Here is a 27925-nt window from a genome sequence, read left to right as displayed (position 1 = left end):
TATAATCTTACCAATTTAATAACAAAATGTCATACAAACAGTTGATTCAGGATGAAAAACAAAAAAACAAGTATAAAACATAAAACAAAACGCAAACATAACACAGTTGGAGCATTGTGCTGGTCCGAACCAGTATTTCCAGTTGCCAAAAATAAGTTCCTGCCTCTCCTATGCACATTAAACAGTCGGTGGGGAAAATAGACACAAAAGTCTGTAGATGCGACAATAGACACAACAGTCTCTAAATCCAAAGTGTTTCACTATTAAAGGTGCATGGAAAGAGATTAATAAAAAGTGCACTCTGGATTTGAAGACACATGGAATCTATGACTAAATGGGAGATGAAAAGCCTCCTTGCAGAGGGAAAGCCATCTTGCAATGGCCACCGAATAGTGGCAGTGACTGCGCCATGGCAAGTGGCCATCGCAAGGTAACCATCGATGGTTATGTGGTGCGCATGTGCAAAAGTTACTGTACTGCAGACACCTTTTCCGGTTGTTCGCAACTGCAATGAAGACGAGCAGTATCGGATGGCCATCGGAAGGAGACATGATGGTCGGCAGTCATCGCGATCCTGGCGTTGAATGAAAAAGCTACTTTCATTGAGCCGAGAACAATGATGGTTGCTACTCATCGGCTTCCGATGCCAACCCAGAGTCTGACATAAGGAGAGCTGAAGGCCATGAACATCTTAAGTGTTCACATTCCAATAACCCAGCTGGGGTGATGGAGTGATTGGTCACTTATGAGAACACTTTAAACGTGAAGGGAAAACTAATTGGTCGCTAGGAGGCGCTTTAAATGACTTCTAAAGTTATTTCACTTTACCCATGAGAATGTACTCACATTACCAAAGTATCAGCAAGGTTTTTTTTTCATTTGTTTTTAACTGTACCTTCGTTAATTCACAAAAATAAGAGACTTATAAAAATATAGTTGGGGACAGATACCCAGGGTACTAAAGGTAAAGCTGGGTACTACACACTAGACGATATGCTGTCCGATCCGGCGGATCGGAGCTACATATCAGGCACATGGCCCACGAAAGCAGCAAGGCCCCCCCCGCCATCGCAGCCAACATCAGCGAGTGTGTAAGCCAGGTTCAGTCACTATCGAGGTCGTCTAGTGTGTACCGCCCTTAAGACAGCAACTCAAGATTACATTCACCAGCCATGGAGGTGCGTAGGGGGGGGCTTTATAATAGCAACATTCAAAACTGCACTCTGATGAATCTACCAATAAACCCAAAAGACAAGCTGTCTAAAGGGGTCCGCGCTTGCCGCAATTTCATAAAGAAAATTAGACTGGCCGCAAAATGCAATATGAGTGCAAAGAGTCAGCTGATCCCCATCAGATGTCACAATGTGAGCAGGGTAGAAGTGATTGGACAACGACCTCAGCTGGCCAAGCATGCAGTAATCACCTAACCACACTAATGAAGTTTAGACCTCGATGTTCCAACCAAACCATCTTTGCTTGGGTATGGTATAAACCACAGAGGTCCGGGCCATCTGGCTGTGCAGCTGTACCGGACAGCTCAGCATAAAGAGGTTACTAATAACACTCACAGATCCCTATGGAAAAACCTGATAGAATCTGAGATACACAGTATCAAAAGGCATTTGCATTTGCTATGTAGTGGAGCTTAAACTTTATATTGTTTGTGCACACAGGGCGGAATTCAATTGTTTCACCCACCTCCATGCGCCCGACAGGAGCTATTAAATTGTTGCTCCTGTCGGGCTCAATCAGCTGCCGGTGCACCATTTCAGCTCGCACCTCCCGGGGGGTGCGAGCTGAAAGGGGCAAAAAGTTACCTGTTTGGGCACCCAAACGGCATCAATTGAATAGTGCCCAGCAATCTCCTGTCACTTCAGATGGGAGAATGCACGCTAAAACAATGGAATCCCGCCCATGGTGTATAAACCGCACTGTAGCAGCTTGTGATGATCACCGATTAGAATTCTTTCCATTCAATTTCAACTAACTGCAACGTGAATCACCAGCCTAAAGTCCCCAATTAGAGAAAAAAAAAAAATCAGTTATTCATATTGTGAAAACAGCCAGTTATAGCTAAGCTGCGCTTTAAACTGGCGTTGCATTATATAATTTAAAATAGCAATTGAGCGAGAATCTCAAAAGAAAGCAAAGAATGACTATAATGACGAACTTAAGGGCTTTGTGTTTTCAACTATTACTCTTGCACAAAATGTAAAAAAAAAAAAAAAAAAAATTACTGCAATTTGCTTCATCTGGAAATAGAAGGTAATCTATAAATATTAATGCCATATTGACTCAGTCTTTTCCTTAACGCTCCGCTCATACAAAACAACATTAATGAAGACTTTGCTGGGGAGGAGTGCATAGGAGTGCATAAAAGAAAATTAAACTAAGTATTAGGGGCCCAAAGACTGTGGGATCAAGTATATAAGTCTTATCCTATTATAAAGCCTCACTTTTGTATTTTGTTAAACCATATACATGCTCTATATAGAAGCAAATGATGTGTTTAGCACAGAACTGTTCTTTCAAGAGAGGTATATCGCGTGGGTCATACACACACATTTCCATTATTAATTACAAACAACAACATGTCCGTTCCAGTTACAGGCTTTGTGCAAATTATCCTATTGGTGTAATCAAAACCAATAGAGGAGAACATTTAGGGCCTGATTCAGAGATGGAGGCTATTTACGTTGCAGCGGCATTCTATTTACGCTGTGGCGGCATTCTTGGACACAGCAGCGATGCGAAAATATGCTAATGCAGAAGGTGTGTGTGGACAGAAGACTCCCACTGCGGGCATCACAGATCCAAGCGCTGCACCGGACCACCATCGTGACCATCGGTCGCGGCATCGGCCATCTGAGACTGAGCCTAAGGCTACTCGGAATGGCCGTCTCAGCTCCGTCGGAAGACAAACACTGGCTACTCCCAGAAAACGTGGCCAACCCGCCTCCTCCCTGTTTTCCGGAACCCCGGCCGATGCCGCCCGTTCCTCTTCCCCAAATGCAGAAATAGACCTACGCATGCGCAGATCTCCGGCCATCGCAGTTGCACGCAAGCCATGGGGTTTGCGTACAGCTCTGAATCAGGCCCTTACACAGCTACGTACATACAAACGGTTATTACCTTAATAATAACTGGAAAAGAAAACAACAAAAAAAACATCAAATGAAAACATTCACCGCCTGAAAACATAAGGATTGTCACGTCTGAATAGCAGGTACAGAATTGTCCTATCATTTTAGTAAACTTAAAATATTATTTAAGAAAAAATTAAATAAAAAATAATCTGAGCTATTCAATCATTCAAAATATAAATGGCAATGTGGCCTAAAAAAGGCAAATAAGATAGTATTACTGCTTAATGTCCTTCAAAAAACATAATTATTGGTCATTTTCAGGGAGGGCATGGCTTCGTTCACGTTCTGATCCAGGCGGCGATAGCCTGTGTTCTTAGAGCAAAGACTGTCCCGCCACCTTCTCTTCTGTATCAATAGGAAGATCTGAAAGAAAGAACAGCAGGTTAACATCTCGCCTAGGTCTCTGGGCACCGTATCGGAGGTACAGAGTTGTATATTCACTTTCGGTCTATTTAACCAAATCGCCAAACATCAGGAGCTTGGATAAACAGACGCAGAGTTCATTCACCCCGTGAGCTCGTTGGCATCTCATTGCGCAATTGGCGTAGTCAGAGTTCTCTTTCCTAAGGAAATACCAGTTTCCGCAACATCCCAGATGTAATGGTGCCTCAGTTATACTGGTAAAAATGACATATAGGTTTCAAGCACAACCGTCAAGAAGTTACTTACAGAGATGATAAAGCTGCTATTACATTGCTGAATGGTGAATAGTGGGGAGGCAGGTTATTTGTCTGTGTGATCAACTTAAATCCGGCCTGTAAAAGTGATTTGCTTTGATCTCCCATTACATTTTATTAGGGCCCTTAGTAGTTGCCATGACGACTGCAGTGTTACGACAGTATTTCTAAACGCCGTAAATGTTAATCAAATGATTAATGCGTAATACCAGAGAGCCCGCCAAACGTTCATAAAACAAAATGGATGTAGAGCTTTACTTCTCATAATATTATTAATATGAGTGAAGGTGGTTGTTCGCCTTAGGAGTATAAATTATAACTCGCAGAGACGTCCCCCTAAGCAACAAAATATAGTAATGGAAATCACAACGAGAAGGTGTCAATAGTCAAACATATAATGTTAAAATGTACCTAGACAAAACAAATGGGTTAATACCATCAATATTAGGCTTAAATTAATCATTAAGTGGTGTAGAAACCAGTGTAGTTATGGCAGGTAGGTGACTGGTACGGAAATCCCAGAGAGAATAGATGGAAAAATCAGTAGGAGGGGGAAAATGTGTGTTCAGATTCTGCTGCTCACTGTGTACCCATAAGGCAGTGAACGGAGAAATGTACTAACACCAATCCCGTATATTAAAAAAAAAAAAAAAATATATATATATATATATATATACATACATACATACATACATACATACATATATACACACACACACACACACACTTTCTCTCTTCTGCTGCTAGCTGTTTGCCTGTAGGGCAATGAACAGCAATGAGAGAATAACTCTGTGCAATATGGCCACAACTGAAAAGTGCCGAAATAGGTGAGATTTATAAGTAGACTAATAAAGGGACCAGGTCACCTTAGTTTCTCCTCAGCCCCCTCCATCTACGGCTCCGCCCCCCAGCTAACTTCTGCTCTGTCCTGCCCCTCCCCACACACCCCGTTACAAGCAGCCCCTCCTCCTCTCTGGGTAGGTGTGCTCCCTAGCAGTAGGAGCCATTGAACAAGCAGCATTTCCTGGTTCCCATTGGGCAGACATGTTGGACAGACTTTAGCAGATTTTACAGATTAATCTCCCTACTGTAATGTATACGTATTAATATTATATCTGCGTGTTGCAGTTAGGTCTGTACATTGAAAATATACAGTCAGGTGCATAAATATTGGGACATTGACAGAATTTTCAGATTTTGGCCTCTATTCACTACAATGGCTTTGAAATGAAACAAACGATGTGCTTTAACTGCAGACTTTCAGATTTAATTTGAGTTTAAGGCTAAAAAGTGGAATGTTATGCAATGGCCAAGTCAATCCCCTGACCTGAATCCGATTGAGCATGCATTTCACTTGATGAAGACAAAACTGAAGGGAAAATGCCCCAAGAACAAGCAGGAACTGAAGACATTTGCAGTAGAGGCCTGGCAGAGCATCAACAGGGATGAAACCCAGCGTCTGGTGATGTCTATGCATTCCAGACTTCAGGCTGTAATTGCCTGCAAAGGATTTGCAACAAAGTATTAAAAAATGAAAGTTAGATTTAGCATTGTTTAGTTTGTCCCATTATTTTTGGCCCCTTAAACAGTGGGAGGCACATATAGAAACCGTTGTAATTCCTACACCGTTCACCTGATTTGGATGTATTTACCCTCAAATTAAATCTGAAAGTCTGCAGTTAAAGCACATCTTGTTTGTTTCATTTCAAAGCCATTGTGGTGGTGAATAGAGGCCAAAATATGAAAATTCTGTCAATGTCCCAATATTTATGCACCCAACTGTAGATATACCCATAAACGAAGAACCTTCATTGCAGTCTCTCTTCTTGGTAGTGGTTCCCAAACAGAGGTTACAGTATATTGGTTAGTTGATATAATATAATACACTTAGGGGTCTATGTACAAAGACTTTGAGCGAGAGAAAGTAGACAGAGATAAAGTACCAACCAATCAGCTCCTGACTGTCCCTTTACAGGCTGTGTTTGAAAAATGACAGGAGCTGATTGGTTGGCACTTTATTGCTATCCACTTTCTCTCCAAGGCTTAGCACACAAACCCCAATAAGTATTCGGTCAGGTACCTTTAGGATGCCACAGACAGCTGACTACAGGGCGGGTGTGAGCGAAGTACCTTACACATAGGTCTGCTGTTGAAGCCTGTAATTACTGGGTGCAAGGGTGTCCCATTGTGCGCAGGAAACGGTAACCCCTCACCTGATAACCGACTTGTTTTGCGGGTCTAATGCCGAGTACACACTATACGATATATTGTGCCATATATATCGTGCCGAAAAGGATCGGAACAATATAGCGTACACATCCTATAGTGTGTACACCCGATCTGTCGCTCCCATCGGCCATTCACTGCATCGTCCCTCATCTGCTGTCCTGCGCGGCAGCTGGGCCTACGCATTGCACCGTGGTATGCCAGATCGTGCAGTGTGAACGACGTGCGTGGTGTATCGTTACATCGCTGGGTCTCACCATCGGTCAGCTTAACAAACCTAAATAGCCGTTCAGCCATAAGTGACAGTCAATTTACCAGTGCTGGAGTTTCACTCTATCCTACTTGAATTCTGTAAACCATAATGTAAAGGATACATACCTTGCGTTTGTTGTGATAGGAAATGTACACTACAGCGACTATAAATCCTATTACAACCATGTATAAGAAGAAGTGACTGTCTCCATCAGCATCAGAGTCATTACTGGTTTTAATCACATAGTCATTTCCATCTTCGTCATAATCCGAGTCACTAGGGTCCTTGTCCTGCCGGTCATCGCTTGTTATGGACTCCTGGCTTCTCTGTACCCCCTCGTAATCCTCATCCCCAGGTGCATAGACTTCATCGTCCGACTCAGTTTCCTTGCTGGTCTGGAGAGTTGTAATCAGTGTATCCTTATCAAACAGGAGGCCGTCTTCAATACTCGGCTCTTCGGATAGTTCAGGATCAGTGGAGGTTTTAATTTTTACGAGGGAAGAAGATGACGTAACAGAATTGAGTTGCTTGACTGTCACCCGGGTCGTGCCGTTATTTTGTAATGAGGTGTTATTTTGTACTGAGGTCGCCTTTTTAGGAGTTGTTACAGATGTTGTGCTGCTGTTATCTTGCATTTCATGAATGTCTTTTTTGACAGTCAGCAAACTGGTGATATTTTTTAGGATTACAGAGTTTGTTAAAGCTTTATCAGGAGTTTTCAAAGATTCTGTGGTGGCCGCTGGGGTGCCTACAAGGGGAGAGGAGAAATCAAAATACCACATTAGCATTTAATGTATTTTTTTTTTTGCTGGGTAACAAGCCATTGCACTAGTTGGTTCCATATTATAAATGGTGAACAGTAAGCATTAGAAATGTAAATTAATCTAGCATTAAATAACATCCTCCGGGGGTGGGCGCGCGAAACCCGGCCTCCAGTGTGGCGGGCGCGTGGCGGGGCCTGGCGCAGGACCCGTTCTCCTGCACTGTAAGTTTGCATTTAAAACAGGTTTGGAAGCCAATTGAGAACCTCTGTTCTAGAGGTGTACTACAGACATACTACAAACGCAAACCTTCATACACATCCCAAGAGCTTCCCAAAAGTTATATTGAAGCAGACAGAAAACACGATTTTACTGTGCAAGTCAAATTATCACTATATTGAGTCAGTCAGTAAGAACTGAATGCAAAGCGCTGCATGTACAGTAATCTGATGTGATGTAAATACAACACAAATCCCTTCCAACACACACTATATCAGGCTGTTATAAATACCCAGCAGCGCACGATCTTGCAATCTTATACGTAAAATTAATTGGTCTGTTTGTCTGTCCGTTTATGCATTCGGACAGACCTGCACAGATTGGGATGAAATCAACGCAAGGTGGTCCAGATGGATCCTGGCCAGGTTTTAGGGGGGATTAGGGTCCTGGCGCACGCTGGGAAGAACTTTGACTCGGGGAGCCTGTCCTGAGCCTTCCACTGGATGGATTTGGGATACCCAACTTAATAACTTGAAGATATAAACCTGGGCAACGCCGGGTACTTCAGCTAATTATATATATATATATATATATATATAGCTGCCACGTAGCTTTAAAGCTGTGTGTTGAGCACACTTACATTACTAAGCAAACATTCACTTTCTTCAAAGATCCTCACATGCTAAATGCATAACCAGACGCCGTGGGCAAGAAAAATGTGCTTAATAATCAATAGGGGCTGTATATTGCCACAACGAACAGGGAACTCATTTATAAAAGTTCAGAACCTGCAGAGATGGTTACATGGGAAAATATAATACTAGGCACTAACAACTGGGCCAAACATGGATTGTCAATTGATGCTCATCAAGTAAGAGACCAGAATTCATTTCTATAAGAGACAGTTACTAAATTGTCCCCCTGCCATCAGACTTACAGATGTGTCATACACTGGGCGGCTTTACGCCATACGGCACAAGCCGCCCCCTGTGACTGAGATGCTCAGAGTTATAACATACGGTATTTTGCTTTTTGCGAAAATCCACTCACAGTGTACCAGAGATGCTGGGCTGTGACTGTATCCGCACAGGAATTGGCTTTACACAAGTACAAACACAATGGCGTGGAGAAAAGCCAAAGCTGCTCACATCGGAGCCCTTTATACATAGACTCAGTCGTACACAAGATGTGTCGCTCCCAGTTTTACTTATGCAAAGACGCACATTTTGAGCAAAACAAACGCTTGCGCACAACCGATTTGCATGGAACCTGGTGCGCCGAATGGGGTTATTTGGCACGACCGAAGCCACAGTAAAAAATGGCACATCTGTACAGACTAGAGGCCCCTACACACTAGACGATTTTTTTAAATCATCTAGCGTGTACCCACTATGTCCCGTGGGGTCGTCAGTCGCATTGTCAGGTCTGCACTACATGTGGTGTGCGCTCCCGTGGGGTCTTCAGTCGCATTGTCAGGTCTGCACTACATGCGGTGTGCGCTCCCGTGGGGTCTTCAGTCGCATTGTCAGGTCTGCCCTACATGCGGCCGACGAATACATGCAGCGGGATGCGGTCGGGCACCTGATCATCCAGTCTGTACGGGCTGCCCGATACGTCGGTCCGTTGATGGGGTGGGGGAGGTCACATCTTTGGGTACGCACGTCGTCTAGTGTGTACCCAGCGTAACATTTGCTCAGACATACAGTCAGGTCCAGCGTCCGTTGGTTGCATATGAATAATACATTTCATAAAAAGGATACTGGAAAAAGTTTCCTAACTTGAATACTAGGCTCCCTTACATTAAGACGATGTGAACAAGCTTTTATACTCTCGCTCATACAGAATTACAGCAAATCAGCCATAGACCACGGCTCAAATCTGTGCTATCCTGGACCTTCCTAAACCTGAGAAGCTCATTATCGATTTCCTGCTGCTTGAATCAAATAAATATATATATATTCTGCAATTTCAACGCTGAGTAAAAAAAATCACCGGTTTCTAAAAAACTACATGTTATGCATCCAAGGCATTTAAAATTCCCTGGTTTTACGATGAGCCTGAGAGATGATATCGTATCTGCATTATATAGGTGGTGGTTTTTGTTTGTTAATCACTATGGTTACGGTCCCCGGCTGCCGGTGTCACTTCCGCTTGATGATGCGAGTTGCTGACGTCAGTTTTGCCTCGGATCCAGCGTGCACAGACGGGGTGGATGTTATGTATTTAAGGTAAGATTTTTATATGTACTGTATTCCTGACGAAGGTTGTAATAGCGAAACGTTGAAATCTGTGAGTGCCGCCGTGTCTCTAAAGGACAGTTTTATTGTGTGATGTGAAGACTCCTGAGTGCCTCCTTATTCGGAATATGAATATATATATACATACATATATATATATACACATACATACATACATACACACACACGAAAAAATTAAAAATCAGTAATGGGATAAACTTTCAGAAGCAACATGTGAAGTTTGCACACGAGCAATGACAGTCAGCGTCAGCGGTGATAGGGGTTACAATCCCTAACAGTGACATCACTTGATTAATCTGTGCAGGAATAGAGGTGCATCATTGCACGGTTTGTGTGCTTTAAGAAACAAGTTCCAGTACATATTAGTTGTTATTCCATAGTGGTTAGAAAACTAAGAAAGGCTGACAGTCGCCCAACCTGCTTTTTAAAAAGAAAATGCATAATTGAACCAGATACGGATAATGAGCCATAATGGAAGTAACTGATAATAAATAAACTCGGTTTTGAAGCATGGAATTGTCTGTACTATGAAGAAATGGAAGTTAGGAGGTAACTGTTGAAATTAAGGCAAGTTTTGGAAGGCCGTGAAGAATCTTTGGATGAAATTGCTCATAAACCTGGTCCGAAAAAGCCATAAATCACTAATGACATGCAGTAAAGGTTTAGTGGATACCGAAGGTGTGTACACACGATTTTTTGAACGATTTGACTATAAACGATGTCGTTATTGTTATATCGTTTGTAAAATCGTTCATCTTTTTAAGGTGAACGATGATCGTTCACCTTAGTGATCGTCCATTCTGACTATCCAACGAAAATCATTCATGTTGTACAGAATGAACGATAAACGATGAATGATTTCCATTCACTGTATGCATGATTAAAAAATCGTTCATGAAAATCGTTCAGTAATTTAGTAACCAACAATTTTTAATGAACGATTTTCATTCACTTTTTCAAGGGAAAATCTGAACGAAAGTCGTTGGTTAGTAACATCGTTGTGTGTGTATGCAGCTCAAGTGTATAAGTCCATAGGTCACTTAGTTGGGAGCAAACCTCTATATAACAATGGTTAAATACTGCGCTCTGGTTGGAGCGGGGGGAGGAGGGGGTTGCACGAGGGAGGGTGTGGGGTATAATGGTGGCTGAGGGGAGCAAGGAGGTAGTCTGTGCGCAGCTTCCCTAAGAGGTGTCCGGTCTCTAAATGGGTATCTGATGGTTTGCAAGGGCAGCGCTGCACAGGTAATAGGTATAGGTGGGGGATGGTGGTAACTGGGGGGGAGGGTAAGCTATACTGGTGTGGGGTGGTGTGTGATGCTGGCTGGAATAAATACTGGACAGTAAATACAGGGTGAACAGGTGTTTATTGCAGTGGACAAATAAGAGACAGTGCTCGAAGTACTTGACCCTCCTGGGCTCAGAACCGGATGAAGCTCGTTAGAGTCCTAGGGGAGAAGTCCATACCCTTTTGGTGAGAGAGGGGGGTTTGAATAGCTCCAAGGTGGGGGTAGTCTGGCTGGCTCCATGGATGCACAGTCCGGGGTGTTCCAGTGCTAGAGTGGCGTCCCACAGACTATCGCTTACCGGCAAGTGTGGTGGGTGGGGCAGGGGTCCAGCAGGAGCCTCGTGTCCTTGTCGCTTGGGTGCACTAGTGTTGGACCAGGGGCATTGTGCTGTGGTGCCCGTGCGGGCCTGGCTTCTCAAGGTAGGATCACGAGTGTGGGTGTTTCACGGATTGTTTGTCTCACTCGTACTGGTGCGCGGCATCACCTTGCCGGTGGTGTGGACTGGGTGGTGGTTACCGTAGCAGGTACCTTTTGACGTCTTGGCGGTGGGTCAGGACCCTTCTTGGGGGGCAATCCTGCGGCTCTCTAGCCGATGTAGATACCCATGCGTCTGCGTGTTCCTCACTGTGTGCTGGTGACAGGCTGGAAACGTGATGTTCAGCGTTCCTCTTAACCCTAACTTCCAGCTCCAGGGACAGGTGGGTTTGGCTTTCACGGTGTTGGCTCTGGTTTCAGCTGGAGATTGGTGTGCCGAGTAGGCGGGTAGCGTCAATGTGAGACAGCTGGTGTAGCTTGGTCCTGGTAGGAAACATCTACTGTCTCCTAACTAAAGTCAACATCTGTACTATATACAAAACAATACTTTGAATAGCCAGAGAAGTGTTGGAATAAATTCCTGCAGTACGATGAAACTAAACACAAGAGACATGTTTGAGTATGCCACACCAATCAATCAACTTGGTGGTTAGAACTTTTAGGCACTGGGGTCCTTGGCAGCCAGCAACACGGGAAACTCAAAGAAATATCAGCACATTCTATCTAGTAATGAAAATTGACAGCTCTGCCAGGGATGTTCTTCCACCATAGGCAATTAACCATCAATGGTTTCCCTATGCACATACGACGCCTGTGTTTGCGTATAGCACGTCCGGCACTCACCATCAGGGATCAGCAGCTCCCATCGATGGTGAAAACATTCACCATCACCAGACCGTCGATGATTGCTAACCAGCGATTGTAAATGGCCAACCCCAATCCTATCCGCTAATGTCCATGAAGAAACCGAACATGAGAAAAATTGGGTCTTCCAGAAAACCAACAATCCTAAACATTGCTCAGACGTCAATCATGAAGTACAAGGCAATAAAGAGAGTAAAACGGGATGGCCAATGGTAAGGAGGTTTCAAGCATACAGTACATGCAAGACACCCTAAGAACCTCTGAGCTAGTGGAATCCTGCAGTGGGTACCTGGGGAAAGATCTCCAAACAAAGGGGTAGATTCAATTAGGAGCGATCTCAGTGATTTAGTGCGCTCCTATGCCGCACATACTATAGCCCCTATATTGCATATTTAAATACACACCACCGTGGGGTTGCAAAATATCATGCACATTCAGAGGTAAAACCAGCGAGATTTAGGGTCCCGTTGCTGGCGTTCCAGCGACAGATCGCATGCATCTATCCACAATGCACCCCTAATTGATCTGATGCCCAAAGACTACTGGCACCCTAATGGAAGCATCCTAAAGCAGTGATCTCTGTCAAGGTAGTACTGACTGCAGGCTGGCAAAACGACTACATATGCTAGATTCCATGTTTTTCAATTAAACACTAATTGTGCATTAAAACGTGCAGAAATAAGCCATGCTGAGATTTGGGAGTTGTAGAGGGAATGGTATTGAAATACAGACGGCTGTTTAGCCGCTGGTTCAAATACCACCTCCGGAAGCCCGACAGAAAGAGATCCCGACGTGACTAAGTAATCTCACCCTACCCCACCTAAACCTAACCTTCCTGGGGGTTGCCTAACCCTAAATCCTCCCCAGTGGTGCGTAACCCTAACCCCCCCTTCCGGCAACCTAAACCTAAGTCTCCCGGGGGGGTGCCCAACCCTAACCTCCCCCCTGGGGTATCTAAGCCGCCCTCTCAACACTCTAACACTCCCGGGGGGCTGCCTAACCCTAAGTACCCCCGGGGGTGCCTAATCCCAACCACGCCTGGCTTACCTTCATACTTTCCCACCATCTTGAGGTTCGGGATTCCGGCGGTCGAGATGCCGACACTGGTATCCAGATGTCCATCGGGATATCGGCGGCGGCATTATGCCCGCACAGTGAGATTGCGGCGTTGGTATTTCGACTGCCGGCAATCCGTCCGCCGGCATAATAATTCACTTAGAGAGTCAGTAAAGCATGGAGCATGACCAGTGGAGCCCCAACCAGTTACCGTCAAAGGTGTGTTTATATGGGAATGAAAATCTTTTGCAACTTCACATTCTTCTATTTGATACAGACCCAACTGTGTGATATATTATACCAAGAGGGCAATTTTACAACAAGAGGACAGGCATTCGTTCAGACTCACTGCAAGTGCTGTAATGGCATCTGCATAAAGTTGCAGACAGGTGACCGCCAATAGACGCAGCCGCATCGGCGTCCACCTCTGAATAAGCCCCATGATGTTTTAGCTTATGGGTGTATGGTTTGCTTAAAATCGCCAGCAGAGCGTAAAGGTAAACTCCATTAGTGTAAGCTGGTAACAGACAGACATTAGTGTGATGAGACGGTTTTTAAAAGCTTTTGTGCTACAAACGAAAACATGAGAAAATAAAAAATTTTGGGGACAAAGCCAGACAGTCAACAAAACAACTGTTACAACTTAAGAATAGTGAATCCCCCTTTATGCGTGCCTTTTGCTTCGACAATGTTACAATATGGGGGTCTCTCACAGAAGACCATGGCTTGCACTAATTGTTATGAGTCCCACTAGGAAGCACATTCTGAAAACAAGTTAAGTGGACAACCGAGCACATTGAAAGACTCTAGCGATTACCTGTTCTGCAGTCAAGTCTGATCTTGCTGGTAGAATAAATTCATTATATTCTGGGTCAAGGAAAACAAAGGATCATTAGGCCAGCCTATAAGATATGCCGTGAGTCAGATGCCAAGCTTCAAGCTGACACAGAAAAGTGGAACTTTATTGGGACATTCCCCAACCTACTTTGTTCGTTCACAATTCCTGCTGGGATCCAATCACATTGTCCAGTTACCATGTCGACATGGTTCAATATGTCGCACCAAGTCCACATACTCAGAATGCCGGCGTTAGGCACAAGGAGTGTTAAGGTTGGAAGTAGGGATAGGCAAAAAATACCCACTCAAACCACCACCGCATCGGTTGTCTGCGCCAGAAGTGACGGTCACATGATCGTCGAGACCCAGGAGCCGCACTGAAGCCATCAGGACTAGGGTAATACCCCTTTCACACCGCCGCTTCGACCCAGCTCGGTGTGAAAGTATCTTTGAAAAATAACCCGGGTCAAGTGCCCTGCCAATCCAACCTGGGTAGCGAGCACGGTTGGACACTGAAACGACCCGGGTTAGGAGGCAGTGTGAACTAGTGACCCGGGTCATCCAACCCATGTCCCATCACAAGACTACATGTGAAGGCAGAACAGAAAACACTGCACCCAGTGTAAACAGGGCCAACCCGGCCCTGGGATTTCACTCTGAAAAAGGTCTAAGTGACCTCTGGGCTACAAGGGACGTTAGGTCGACAGTCTATCACGTGGGCATATTCGTGTAACACACCATACCCCTTCCTGCCGCACGCACAGATGGACTTTACATTCCCTAGGATCAAAGTCAAGTAATATACCAATTAAAAAATATATATAAACCCTTAAAATACTTTAGTGGTCATATAGCGGAACTTAACATTAATAATTCCATGTTGTCAGCTAAGAGCACCTGCCAATTAGCAGAAATAAGGGCTTTAATATATGTACCCATCTTCTTGTGCAGTATGCGGTTTTGTTTTGTAAATGTTTTCAATTAGTTCTGGATACAATACGGAAAACTAGACTTACGCCAGCAACACAAGGGCCCAGTTCTGCCGTTCAGCACATTGGTACAGTAAGCCCAATGTTGCCAGACGTCACTAGTGCCTGGAATGACGGCCATACACTAAATGAGTAAGCACGCCATCCAAAAGGCTGATCGATGAATGATTTAGAGTTTCCTCCATACACTGAACGATGTATGGGCACGGTGTATAGTACGCTGATTGCAATCGGCAGAAGAACCGCGGTCAAAAATAAAACAGGTTTAAAAATCAAACGATCACTAACGGCTATTTTTACGATTTTTCAGTGTTGAGCAATTACTTTTCATTCATGTACATACTCTGAACGATAATTCAGTGAGAAGTGTTGTACGTCGGGCGAATTTGAACAATTATCGTTGCTTTACGGGAAGATGGATCAAACCTACTAAGGAAAACAGGTGGAGAAGTCCCCCATAGCAACCAATCAGCTTTTAGCTGTCATTTTATGGAAACTACTTGTTAAATGCTAGCTAGAAGCTATTTGGTTGCTTTGCTAACTTCTCCACTCATCCATTTTAGAAGGCTTGATAGATCTACCGGCTAAATCACCGAAATCACAACGGTTCCAGCAACTTGCAGGCTCACACATGTGGGCCCAATAAGGCCGCCACATCTTCCAACCAGATTTATCCAGTTATCCATTAATGCCATTTTAAATCAGAGCATTACCAGGTACGAACCATACACAGACATCAGCCACCTGTGCCGCACTTCAGAACTAGTAGATTTACAGAAAACCTAATGCTGTGCTGAGCTGGAGGGCGATGGAAAAATGCAGGTCATGTGTCATTATATATGTACTTAGTAACATCGCCTTTTAACCCAACATAACAAGTTTAACCAGCTACTGGCTAAATGGAAGGTAAAAGGTGAAAGGGTTGAGGCGGTTCATTATCTGAATGATTTATTTTAACACAATTGGAGAGAACTCAATTGATTTTTGCACACCTATAAGTAACGGGTGACCGATGGAGCAATTCAATTGATGCTCAAATAGGGCGAGAGTGCCGCAGGCGGCCATTACTAATCACGCCCAAATGTACTGGGATTAGCCTCGAAGCGGCTAAACCCGCCCAGCCGCCATTTGGGCGCCCCAAAAGCCACAGCTCAATTTCTGCTCCCCACCTCAGGAGACTGCGAGTAGAAATATGGGCACCAAAGCAGTTGTACCCAATCGGAGTAACAAATTAATTGCTCCGTTGGGCACCCATTACTGAATACAGCGCAAAAAAACTATTGAATCCCCCCCCCCCCCCAAAAAAAATTACTACAATACTACATCAACTAGATCTGGTGCAATATCATAGCAACGTATGTATAGGAAACAACGCTTCCATTGTGGAATGAACACAGGGCCTGATTCTGACCCGCTCGCGAACGCTGAGTGCTCGCAAGCGGATCGAAGGTGCCCTAGTGCGCATAGGAAGCGCCGTCGTGCACATGCGCCAGACCCAAATAACGACGGGGTAGCCGTCGTTAGGAGTCTCGCACCAAAGGGGGCGTGCTGTCGATGTTGATTGACAGCACGCCCCCTTTGGTGGGCGTGCCGGGGGCGTAGGTGCCAGACGGAGGCATTCCCATGGGAACGTCTACCGTCTGGGTCCGGCCCCACTGACATCACTAGTGATGTCAGTGGGAGTGATTTTGGCTCTGATAGAGCCAAAATCACTCCAGGGCTTGCGGTCACCGAGACCCTACCGCAGGGTCTCGTCGCAAGCCCGATGGTCGTGATGGTCTTGACCATCGCCACCATCTTTTTGGCCGCTCGCATATGCTGTGGGTGGTCACCCACAGCTATGCAAGCGGCCAGGAGGCCGCTCCAAGTTTAGGTAGGAGGGCCCTGATTCAGAGCGAGCGCTCTGGTCAAAGCATCCGGCTCTGAATCAGGCCCACTGAGCGCCGTGTACTGAATTGCTACTTGCATCCATAAAACTATCCCTGTAGGGAACATAAAAGGGGCCGCATTATGAGCTTTGTATGGACATTTAAAGTACCAGAAGACATCCCGTGTCTGGTATTTTTATGAGGCACCAAACATATATGGGAACATCTGGATTCACTTAGCCACTGGCATGTAACAGGAGTGCTGCTTAGTAGCTTTATCATGCAGTCTCTGCTCATATTCCTGAACACCCGAATTACTGCTACAGTGATGATAGGAGCTACTCGAGATCTTCTCCTACTAGAGAACATTTGCATATAAAAAAAAAAAAAGTATAGAATTATAAAACCCCTATAAAGTTAATTACAGGTTAGCTTGAAGAGACAACCTGCAGTTAATGCACGTGTGTTCACATTTTAGTACACTTAGGGGGGGATTCAATTACCCAGCATCGACTTGATGTGCCATCACTATAGCAAATTTTCTTTCACACCCTGTTGAGGTGCGAGGGAAATCTTGCAATGTCAGCACTACCATAACTGATCAATATAGAAACAGACGGGCTTCGCGGTGATGCCCGGCGCCACATTGCGCAAAAGTGAAGATCCCCATTAGATACAAAATAATATATATGCCCTTTTCCTTATTTTTGGGATGCAGCTGCGGGGCAAAAGATGATGGAAACACACGGCAGTACAACCCTAATGCCTGGCATGTTTAGGAGAAATGTACCCGTTCTGCTTTCTGCAGTGCAGAAATGTTTGGCTATGGAAAAAAATTACTGCCAAAAACATCAACGCCAACCATACATGGTGACCTAAGTCTAATTACGTTGTCAAACAAAATAATGCAGCTCTCCCTTCCGGTAATGTGTTCTTAAATAAATCTCACATATTGTTCATATATTTATAGCTATTACATTCTATTGTAATATAGGGAATTAAAATGTGAAATAACCGGATTGTCACTGCTAGAATGTCCACACCTTTTCCAATTAACGTATTAAAGTTTAATCAAAAGATGATGAAATCCTCCTCTTGCTAATGACCAAAAACCGTCACCGTATGTGAAAGTCTAAAATCCTGAATTATTAGGGGTCGATTCAATTATTTTTTGCACGTCTACAAGTAATGGGGGCCCAAAGGAGCAATTCATTTGTTACTTAGATCGGGTGTGAGTGCCACGGGTGCCCATTACTTCTCTAAGGTCCTGCTCAGAGCACCCAAAATCCGGACGTTTCGCAGATTTCTGCTTGCCACTGCCGCAGGGTGAGAGCATTAATCTGGGCGAGCGTGGCACTCGCTCCCAACTGAAGCAAAAATAGAATTGCTCCGTCGGGCGCCCATTAATAACAGGCGTGCTAAAAACAATTGAATCCCCCCCTTTAATGTCACAATTGCAAAAATCCATAAGTTCATTCTCACAGGTCCAGAGTATATGATCAATTCTTCTTACTGCACAATTGAGCCTACCTTTATGCAAAGTTCATTCTTCACACCAAAACACAGTACCTCATAAAAAAGGGCAACGATAATATCAGGTTCAAAACGACACAATGGGTGGTATTGAATTGTTTTTTTAGCACACAAAGTCTAAAGAGATGGGAGATCGGGGGGCGCTATTAGGCACCCGTGGCTTTTCACGCCCGAATAGACCAGGTTTAGCCACATAAAGTGGCTAAATAGGTCGTCCTGGTTTGGGCGCCCTAATCTGGGACTTTTTGATGATTTCTGCTCGTCACCTCAGGAGGGAGCGAGCAGAAATCTGTGCACTTGCAATTAAATTAGAGGTTTTTTTTATGAGGTGCTGCGTTTTGGTACGAAGGATGATTGTTTTATTGCTGGAAATCAATTGCGCAATATAAGGGGTATATTTACTAAAGTGCAGGTTTTTAGAAGTGGAGATGTTGCCCATAGAAATCAATCAACTTCTGCTGAACATTAAGATAATAGCTACAATCCGATTAGTTGCTATGGGCAACATCTCCATTTCTAAAAACCTGCACTTTAGTACATATACCCCCAACAATTAATCTACTCTGGACCTGTGAGAATTAATTTATGGATTTTTTTAAATTGTGACATTAAGGATTCAGGATGTTGGCGGCATATCCACTGCACAAAATTGCGGCCCATGAACGATAACGATGTTGTTCGTTTATATCGTGTAGTGGATAGGCGCCTTTAGACTTTCACATACTATGACTGGTTTTAGACATTAGGAAGAGGATTTCATCAGCTTTTAATTACCATCTAACAAGTTAATTGAAAAAAGATTGGACATTATATAAAGTGACATTCCGGTTATTTCGCATTTCAATTACTATAGATTGTAGTACAGTTCTAGATCTTTGGGATTCCTAGAAGAACGCAGCACAGACGGCATATGCCGCCAACATCCAGCGATGCTGTGAGCATTACTGCCTCACAGCACTGAGGTCATGGGTTCGATTCCCACCACGGCCCTAACTGTGCGGAGTTTGTATATTCTCCCTGTGCTAGCGTGGGTTTCCTCCAGGTACTCCGGTTTCCTCCCACACTACAAAAATATACTGGTAGGTTAATTGGCTCCTAACAAAAAATTAACCCTAGTGTGTATGTGTGTGAGCATGTGATAGGGAATATAGATTGTAACATCCACTGGGGTAGGGATTGATGTGAATGGCCAAATATTATCTGTAAAGCGCTGTGGAATATGTGTGCGCTATATAAATAACTGGTAGTAATAATAATAATTACACAAAGGGGGAGCTGCATTATTTTGTGTATTGATACTGTACTGAATGAAGGTGGGGCTCCCCTGTATGCAGGCAGCCCCTGAGGTTTTTTGCTAGTTGCCCAGGGACTAATTCGCCATCTGCTATTTATGCTGTGGCTGATGGGTATCAAGTAGACTGGAATATCAGCACAGGTCTTTCAGGAAACCAGTTACCAAAACGTTTGAAAGACATTTTGCACTGAAATATGTACAGCTATATAGTGTCGTTTGAATTCACCGTGCAGGAACGTAATGTGGTTAGAGACGTTCCAGAGTTACGTTTTCAGGGAGGTGGGTGATTTGAAGAGGAAGGAAACACACAGCTAGACATGTATGTATGTATGTATGTATTTTTGGACGTAGAATAAATGCTTACAGGCGTTGAAACATAGTTATCAAGAGCTTTTCAGAGCAAGGTGCAGTTTTATCTGTGGAACAATCCAGGTACAGACATATTTCATCAGCAACTTTTTCACCATTGTAACACTAGAGCGTAGAGCTGTACCACCACCCTGGGAGGGGGCGGACCATTTACATTATACGCTCCGACGCATCGCCAGAACCCAGGGGGCTGCTTCATGGTCAGTCTCACAGCTCCGGCTAAAATTAAGAGGTTTAAATAAAAATAAATGTTAAAAAAAATGGCAGCATCGAGTAACGGACCACTATTAATCCGCTCTGTCTGCCTCGTACACATCATTATGCATTACGATCCTACTGTAACCAGCAATAAAACCATTGCCGGCTCTAGCAGGTTCCAGCAGCTTGGGAATTTACAAAGCAGGGCACTAGATGTGACTTTCTGCTATTGTGACTCTGCCTGGTTCAAAGATGGCCGCAATGGTGACTACGCACACAGATCAAGCGATTGTTTGCCTTTTGCTCATGCGTATTAGCCGCACTGCAATTACGGACGCACAGAGGAATCCATCACAAGGCGAGCGACCGGTAATCAGCGTTTGGGGGGTTGTGATTGAGAGTGGTCATAAAAACGCAGGCGTGTCACTGTTTAAATGCAGTTACATGGGCGGGCATCATTACACCACGCGGCTCTGCGTGTCAGGAGAGCGGCCAAGTCTGCCACAGGTCAGACCTGCCGCAAAGGCAAAATGGTTGTCCGATGTGCGTAGAGGTTACTGAAATTTATGCAGGAAAGCGATGTCGTACGCATGCGGGAAGGCAGCGGTGGACGTCTTTATGCTGTCTGTGCTTTGGCACAGATTAGCATATTTTCGCAGCGGCGTTCCATGCAAATTTGCAGCTGCGATCGCATTACTGTCCATCTCTGAAACAGGCCCACAACTGTAAAGGCTGCCTCAGTTTATATATGCATATATATTCTCTTTATTACCAAAATGCTTTTAAAATGCAATTAGTCTTTAAACACAATCGGAAAATAGAGGAAGGACTGTTCACACAGCACTGAGAGCTCCCGAGAACAATGTAATCAGATATCGGTCTGTTACGTAATAAATACTTTCTGTGGACTGATCAATTCCAATGTCATGGTATGGGGTCAAAGGTCACCTGAAAACAGATTTTTCAAAAACTGAAAGCAAACTGGGCTGCAATGTTTTTTGGTTTTGCGGTACTCAACAAATTTTGTCCATCCGTATGAATTTTGAGGGGCTACATGTTGTCGTATGACAAACACTAAAGTAACATGACAAAAATTGGTCATAGAAGCCATCTATTTGGAGCATTGCTTTTCAAGGTTTTATAATTTAATAACCTGGATTAATTGTGCATATTTATATATGATTTAATAAAGCTATACAGCTATAAATAAAGTCATATATATTTTTTTTCCTTTATCCGGCCATCCAGTTATTGTATACAAATTACTTTTTTAATTGCGTACTATGAAGCTGTACAAAAGGGTATGTAGTCAGCATACCTGCACCGAAATCTCGGCAGCGTCGGGATCCCGTAACCAGAATCCGACCGCCGGCATCCAGAAGGTAAGTATTGGGAGTTAGGGGGTGGGTTAGGGTGCGGGGTTAGAGTTAGCTATTAGGGGGAGGGTTAGGCACTAGGGGGGAGGGTTAGCTTTAGGATGCAGGGAGGGGGAGGTTAGGTTTAGGCACTAATGGGAGGTTAGGGTTAGGCACCGGGGTGGGAGTGTTAGGTTTAGGGTGCGGGGAGGGGGAGGTTAGGGTTAGGCACCGGGGAGGGAGGGTTAGGGGTAAGGGTTAGTCTTACCTTAGTTCCCTTATGGGTGTCGGGATTCTAACTGTCTGTGTTCTGATCAGTGGCATCCCGACAGCCGGGATCTCATACCCAACACGTACAAAGGTCCATGTGACAGTTTTAGTGAAGATAGATCTATTTAAATAAAACCCTGACAGGGTATATCACAGGGTTGGGTATGAAATCCCGGCTGTCGGGTGCCGCTGATCAGAATCCCGACACCCATAGAGAACAGCGGTGAGTATTTTTCTAACTCCTACCCTAACCCTCCCCGGTGCCAAACCCTAACCTCCCACCCCCTAGTGCTTAAACCTAAACTCACCCTCCTCGCACCCTAATCCTAACCCTCCCCCCCTAATGCCTAACCTCCCAATATTTAACTTCGGGATGCCAGTGGTCGGGATACTGGTGCCGGGCACCTGACCTGTCAGGATTTCGGCGCCGGTATTGATAACGTCGGTATCGGGCACTCCGGGATGCCGACTACATCCCATATCGCAAACCCCTTCCATATTCAACTATACACCCACATCAATATTCAGATTACTGACTTTATAATTCGATTATTTAAAACATTTGAATCCAGTTTACATTAGACATTGCATAATCTACCTTAGATACACTACTAATGAAATACATAGACCTCGTGCTGCAATGTGTGTGCGTTACGCCACAGATCCCATGTAATAACCACAGCATGACTTCCTCTGTGTAAATCTACAGCAAAGACTCTCTAGGTCGGAGAATAACATCGCTGACAGATGACCTTGGCTCTCCTTTCATGCATTTCTAAGCAATTTCTCTGAAATGTCACAAACTTTCTACCTTCCTACAGCTCAGACTCTCTCCCTCCCAGTGGACGAGGCTTCCAAAATGCCTCTGAATTTAAAAAGCCGTGGCTATCTGCTCCCTTAAGAATATGGATAGCTTCCACATTATATGACACTGTGGGACGGAGTCTTGAGGTCCCAGAGAAGATACAAAGAGGGAATGGGAAATAGACTTCAGCCCTCCTCCTGCGGAAGACTACTGGGAGGCAATCAGAGAAACAGCTGCTACCTGCTCAATTTCCATCCCAATTAAAAACAAAATACGCTCAGATGGTACTACTACGTTAGGTACGATCTCCGCCATGTTTGCCTCAACCAACCCCAACTGCCAGTTGGCAAAAGAGGCACATTCCTCCGCATTTGGTGGGCTCATACAAAACTTACACCATTCTGGGATGGTGTACGGAATCTCCTGACCGCACTCCTCCCATGTCCTGCGCTTGAAGACCCCTGGATTTTCCTCTTATGCTACCCCCTTGTCGAGACTGACCAACACTTGACTAAGCTCGCCGCCCACATCTTAGCAGCGGCCAAGTGCTTGATCGCCAAATCCTGGAAATGTTAAGGCATTCGTCCCTCATACAATATATAGTAAATCGCCCACATTAGGAGGAAGGCGACTTACCATCTACATGATAAGGAACACAAATGAATTCTGGCCTGGGCTACCTGGCTACATAGACCCAAACTACCGGCTCCAACAGCTTAACGTAAACCGACCTGACTTCAACAACCCCCCAACTCCAGATGTCTCACACCTCACCTTACACGGGAATAAGCCCTCCACCCTTCTAACCGAGGGCAACTTTCCACATAAACACTTTTCCATAGTCTCCCAGGTGGAAACCTACGTTACCCTGTTATAATACTTTTATTGTCTTTAACAGTTATTGTTCAAAATTGGATACTGTAATTTTATTTTTTTCTCTACTGTTTTTCCCTATACGCAGCTGAGCACTGTATCAGAACATTTATGCAAAGTAACTAAAAATTAAAAAGCTGACAAGACAAGAGCCTGTTATCCAATAATAAAAAAAACAAAAAAAAAACACAAGAATGCAAATGTATCCAATATATATATTTTTGTTATGGTAAATGTTAAATAGGCGTTTAGCCAGCTGGGCACTCCTTCTCGTCCAACTCAGTGTTTAACATTACTTGTATTGTGTTATTGTGTGTGTATCTTACGTCCGCTGTACAATTTCTAAAAGTGACAGGTGTGGTTGCTATTATGGTGCAAATAAGTCTTTTGTTTGTGTACTGTACTATTTGGCGTCCGGGCCGTTGTGTCTACACGGATGTAATTGTAGCAGGTATCCCAGTTAACAGCCTGGATGGATTGGACAAAGTACAGCACAATAACAGAACAAGCTAACTGGAAAAACATGGTAAGGCTAAGACAGGATAAAGGTGAGAAAAGGCGTGTATACATATTTTACAGTTGTAAAAGCATCGTCACTGCATCAGTCAGAAAACCTGTCACAGAATTCTCCTGGACTTTAATCAGGTTGTGTATTGTTCCATAATAAACAAGTTTACTCTGTTCCAACTGTGACTTGTATCGTATATATCAGCCTTCGCACCGCCAAATACCAGTTTCTAACGGCTGCGTTATTGCTGCCGGCTGATTTACAGTAGCCAATATGTAACTTTAGGTAGTAGAGATTTTGATTGACAAAGGACATTGATAAAAACAGGTGCCTGTCCCTTCCACCGAGGAGCTCAGCCTCCATCTGTCCGTCTCACCATTTCTGATTTGGCCAGTTTATTAATGTGGTTGGTGTGAATTGTCACAGAGGTGACCAGCTCTAAAACAAAATCAGGCAATAGCCTATAGTACCTTTATCACCAGCCTCCATCAACTTAAACCACGGGTTCTGACAGCCGACTGAGTATGCACAGGACGAGCCTGAGAACCAGAGCCTTTAGGGTGCCCCGGTTTCCTCACACACTCCAAATACAGACTAGGTAGGTTACTTGGCTTTAAACAAAAATTAACATACGTGTATGTGTGTACATGTGATAGGGAATATAGATTGTAATGGCCTGCATGCACGGGCGATGGTCGATATCGGCCATCCCTGCCCGCGCATTGACCATCATTTGAAGGGGCCAGAAACTGGTCGATTTGGCTGATAACGAGATATCATTATCGGTCAAATCGACCATGGAAATCTGACCGTGTGTATGCACCATAAGCTCTTCTGGTATGAATGACAATGTGTGTACCATAAAAAAAAAAATTGTTAATGAACAAATGTCACAGTATGTACAGTATAGTACCTTAAACAAAAAAAAAATCCTATCCCCACCACAACGCCGCCCCCTTCTACCAATGTTTCACCCCCTACCCACATTGCCTTAGCTACCCAGCTTAAAAATGTTGTACAAAGGTCCTTTGGATCTGGTTACAATATCATGCAGGAGGAAAGAGAACATGTAAAACAGTAGCTTGTGCTTGGCCTCATAATTATTTGAAGCAAAGTAAATATTCTTAGGCTGGGTACACACTGAAGCGACAGGCATTCGTTCAGACATCGGAACGAATGCTCGTGAATAGCGATTGTGCGTCCCCACTGGACAACGGAACGATCACAGTTACGTCATTAACAATACACTGGCCGCTAGCGATATTGCTCGCTTTATGTGCAGCACATCAAACCTGGCGACCATCGCTAGCAACCGCGAAAGCGTGCAATCATGCATACACACCGAGCGATATAGGCGATATGTCGTTATGAAACTGCATATCATCCCGACATGGTTCCAGTGTGTAGCTGGCTTTCCTCTATGTACGAGAATTTGGCAGATGATGGTGTAAATTTCAGGACCTAGACTGAAAACCGTAACTCACAGAACACTTATGTTTTCTTAGATTATTTGTATTTACTATTTCTAAACCTCCACTCATATACAGAGTGAACTGCAAATAAGCCTTCAAATAGATTATTACAATGAGCTAGGAGAAAATGAATTAATTTGAGTACAATTCAAAAGAAACTAAATTTAGCCTGGGCATCAGGTCACCAAGTATTTAATGACATTACATGTCTGCTACCCCCTAGGTGAGACGTTTACTTTTCTATTAGTCAGAACGTATTTAGCATAACAGGGAAATCAACTACTGCTGACCTCAATAGGTGATCATTGAATGAATACACTCTGCAAGGTAATTTACAAAAATATTTAGCAGCACTGCAAGATTATCAGAAGCTGCTGTAAACTAATTAGAACAAACAGATGCATATCCAATTTATTTATTTAACAGTAAACAAAAGGAAAAACACGAAACTGATTACAATGTGAGAAGATTTTGCAGAACTGATACTATGGACAGTGAGAAATCACCCCATCTCATGTCTCCACCTTCTGCATTAAAGTTTCATGCCCTTGTTCTGGTTCTATGAAGGATTTTAATTTTTATATGATGTGCTATACCGGCTGTCCAGTGCTCCAGAGCTTCGCGGCACCTTGTAATGCCAATGATATACAATGAATAAACGTAACATGGCGCCTGCAGCAGATACATGCATAAGCCTCTAAGCCAGAGGTTCCCAAACTCGGTTCTCAAGTACCTTGATGGCCCAGGGTTTAAAGGATATCCATGGTTGAGCACAGATTTTTAAATCAAAAGACTGAGAGCCCCATTTATAACCAAATGAAAATATCAGCGGCAATTTTCATTGAGCATCACTGTGATACAAACGAAAATGCCACTAGTATTTATCAATACTTACCCCTCCGGCGAAGTCCTCCTCGTCAGCAGGGTCCTCCGCTCACCTGCTGACAGCCCAACGCTGCCAACACCGGTGTAATGCGCATACGCGCCGGTCCATCTGTGCACGAGAGGGGGATCCAGCAGTGCCTGGAAGGCTTCGCTGAAGCCAGAAAGGCACCGCCGGGTCTCCATTGCCAGCAATGGGGAGCGCATCGCTCTTGCCATCTAAAAGATGGTGAAATCAATGCTTGACAAACAGCAGTAATGTTAGATTACAACTATTTGTCAAATCCAGAAAGGTGGCATAACCAGATTAGCTAGCGATAAAGGGGTTATGCTTCGTTGTCAAATGGGGGCCTGAGGGAGGGACTAATTGACAATAATGAAAGAGCAATGACGTCACCGCCATCACTGCTGAACCGGCATTTGGAGATTCTCTCATTTCCGAGCGCCGACTCTCCCTATGCAGTGAACGGGACCCGGGTCGCCTCGACTCGTGTTCTACCCTTCATGTTCTTAGAGTTAAAATGCCAGGTTGCTCAACCCGGGTTATTTCAACTGGGCCCTTTCACACTGCGCAGTAACCCGGGTTGCTGCACGTTCATGTGCAATTATTATTTGCTGGCAGTGTGAAAGGGGTATAAGTCACCTGTGCCTAAGCATGGTTATCCTTACAACCTGGACCATCAGGGTGTCTTGAGGACGGGGTTTCGGAACCTCTGCACTAAGCAGAAGAGCTAACAATTGTTGTCGGCTCTTCTACCGGCAGAAATACAGATTCCATTAACCTATTTGGGTACATTTGTGGTTTTGCTCTAACCATTAAGCGACAGCAATGAGTAAAACATCTCAGTACACTACACAGGTAGGCTGGTACAGAGCAAACGCAGATCAGAATGGAACATCTACCCGCCCAATGTATTTTCCCTGACTAGCACCAAATGTAGCACTACAGATCGCTACATGAATGCAACAAAAGTTCTTTAAACAGCCCATAAGTCACAGCTTTACAGGGACTCGTATATCAGGTTCACCCAAATAACTAATTGAAAGGGAAGGACACAATTTAGATCGGCCGATTTACATCGAAAGCGACCTTTACTACTGGACGTTTTACAAGTTCAGACTCAGCTGGGGGTATTCCAGGCATGATGGGAAATGTAGTCCGGTCACAGTTTCCTCCCACCTACAGGGCCCCGCCCCAGGAATCACTGTGTCACTGAGACGTAGTACTGCTCCCCGGGAGTGTGCGGTGCCCCCGTGTGCTGTGTATACCTTCAGTTTTCGGTGATACCTCGTCGTCCGCTCTCCCGGGGGACGCGATCAGCAGCAGCGGGAGGAGGAGAAGCAGCAGCCCGGCGCTCCGGGGCTTCCTCCTTGTCTCGCAGGCGGCCATGTCAGGGAAGGGAGGTGCTGGCAGATACCAGGATGTGTGACGTCACGGGACTCCGCCGTGCAGCTGTCAGCGTGCGTGTACTGTAACGGAATGAATGGGAATAGTGTTGCTGCATTTATTTATAACCTCGACCCCACCCCTTTAGCGACTTTACACCAATCACAGCGCGCAATAAAGGAATCTGCCCTTCTCAGGGGAAGCTGTGTGGTGGCCAGACCCCG

The 27925-nt window shown here is 44.5% G+C and overlaps 1 protein-coding gene across 1 annotated transcript; it reads right to left on the bottom strand.

The window, feature by feature from the left end:
• CUNH5orf15 (chromosome unknown C5orf15 homolog) lies at window positions 1-27780 on the bottom strand. Its single transcript, XM_088478331.1, has 3 exons — window positions 27584-27780; window positions 6428-7050; window positions 1-3509 (listed from the first exon to the last, which is right to left on the bottom strand). The coding sequence occupies exons 1-3, from the start codon at window positions 27702-27704 to the stop codon at window positions 3378-3380; spliced, it is 876 nt and encodes a 291-aa protein (XP_088334457.1). The 5' UTR covers window positions 27705-27780; the 3' UTR covers window positions 1-3377.
• Window positions 27781-27925: the final 145 nt, after the last annotated feature.

The sequence above is a fragment of the Taudactylus pleione genome, unplaced genomic scaffold (genome assembly GCF_031769625.1).
Source record: "Taudactylus pleione unplaced genomic scaffold, aTauple2 ptg000212l, whole genome shotgun sequence".
NCBI lineage: Eukaryota > Metazoa > Chordata > Amphibia > Anura > Myobatrachidae > Taudactylus > Taudactylus pleione.
The sequence above is the reverse complement of the archived record's forward strand: the minus strand, read 5'-3'. Positions and strand labels throughout refer to the sequence as shown.

Excerpts from the sequence above, each read along its gene's own strand:
- CUNH5orf15 (XM_088478331.1), bottom strand. The coding sequence starts at position 27,704 with ATGGCCGCCTGCGAGACAAGGAGGAAGCCCCGGAGCGCCGGGCTGCTG. Across the intron at positions 7,051-27,583 it reads GGTATCACCGAAAACTGAAG|GCACCCCAGCGGCCACCACA; the intron begins GTATACACAGCA and ends CTCCCCTTGTAG. Across the intron at positions 3,510-6,427 it reads CCTATCACAACAAACGCAAG|ATCTTCCTATTGATACAGAA; the intron begins GTATGTATCCTT and ends TCTTTCTTTCAG.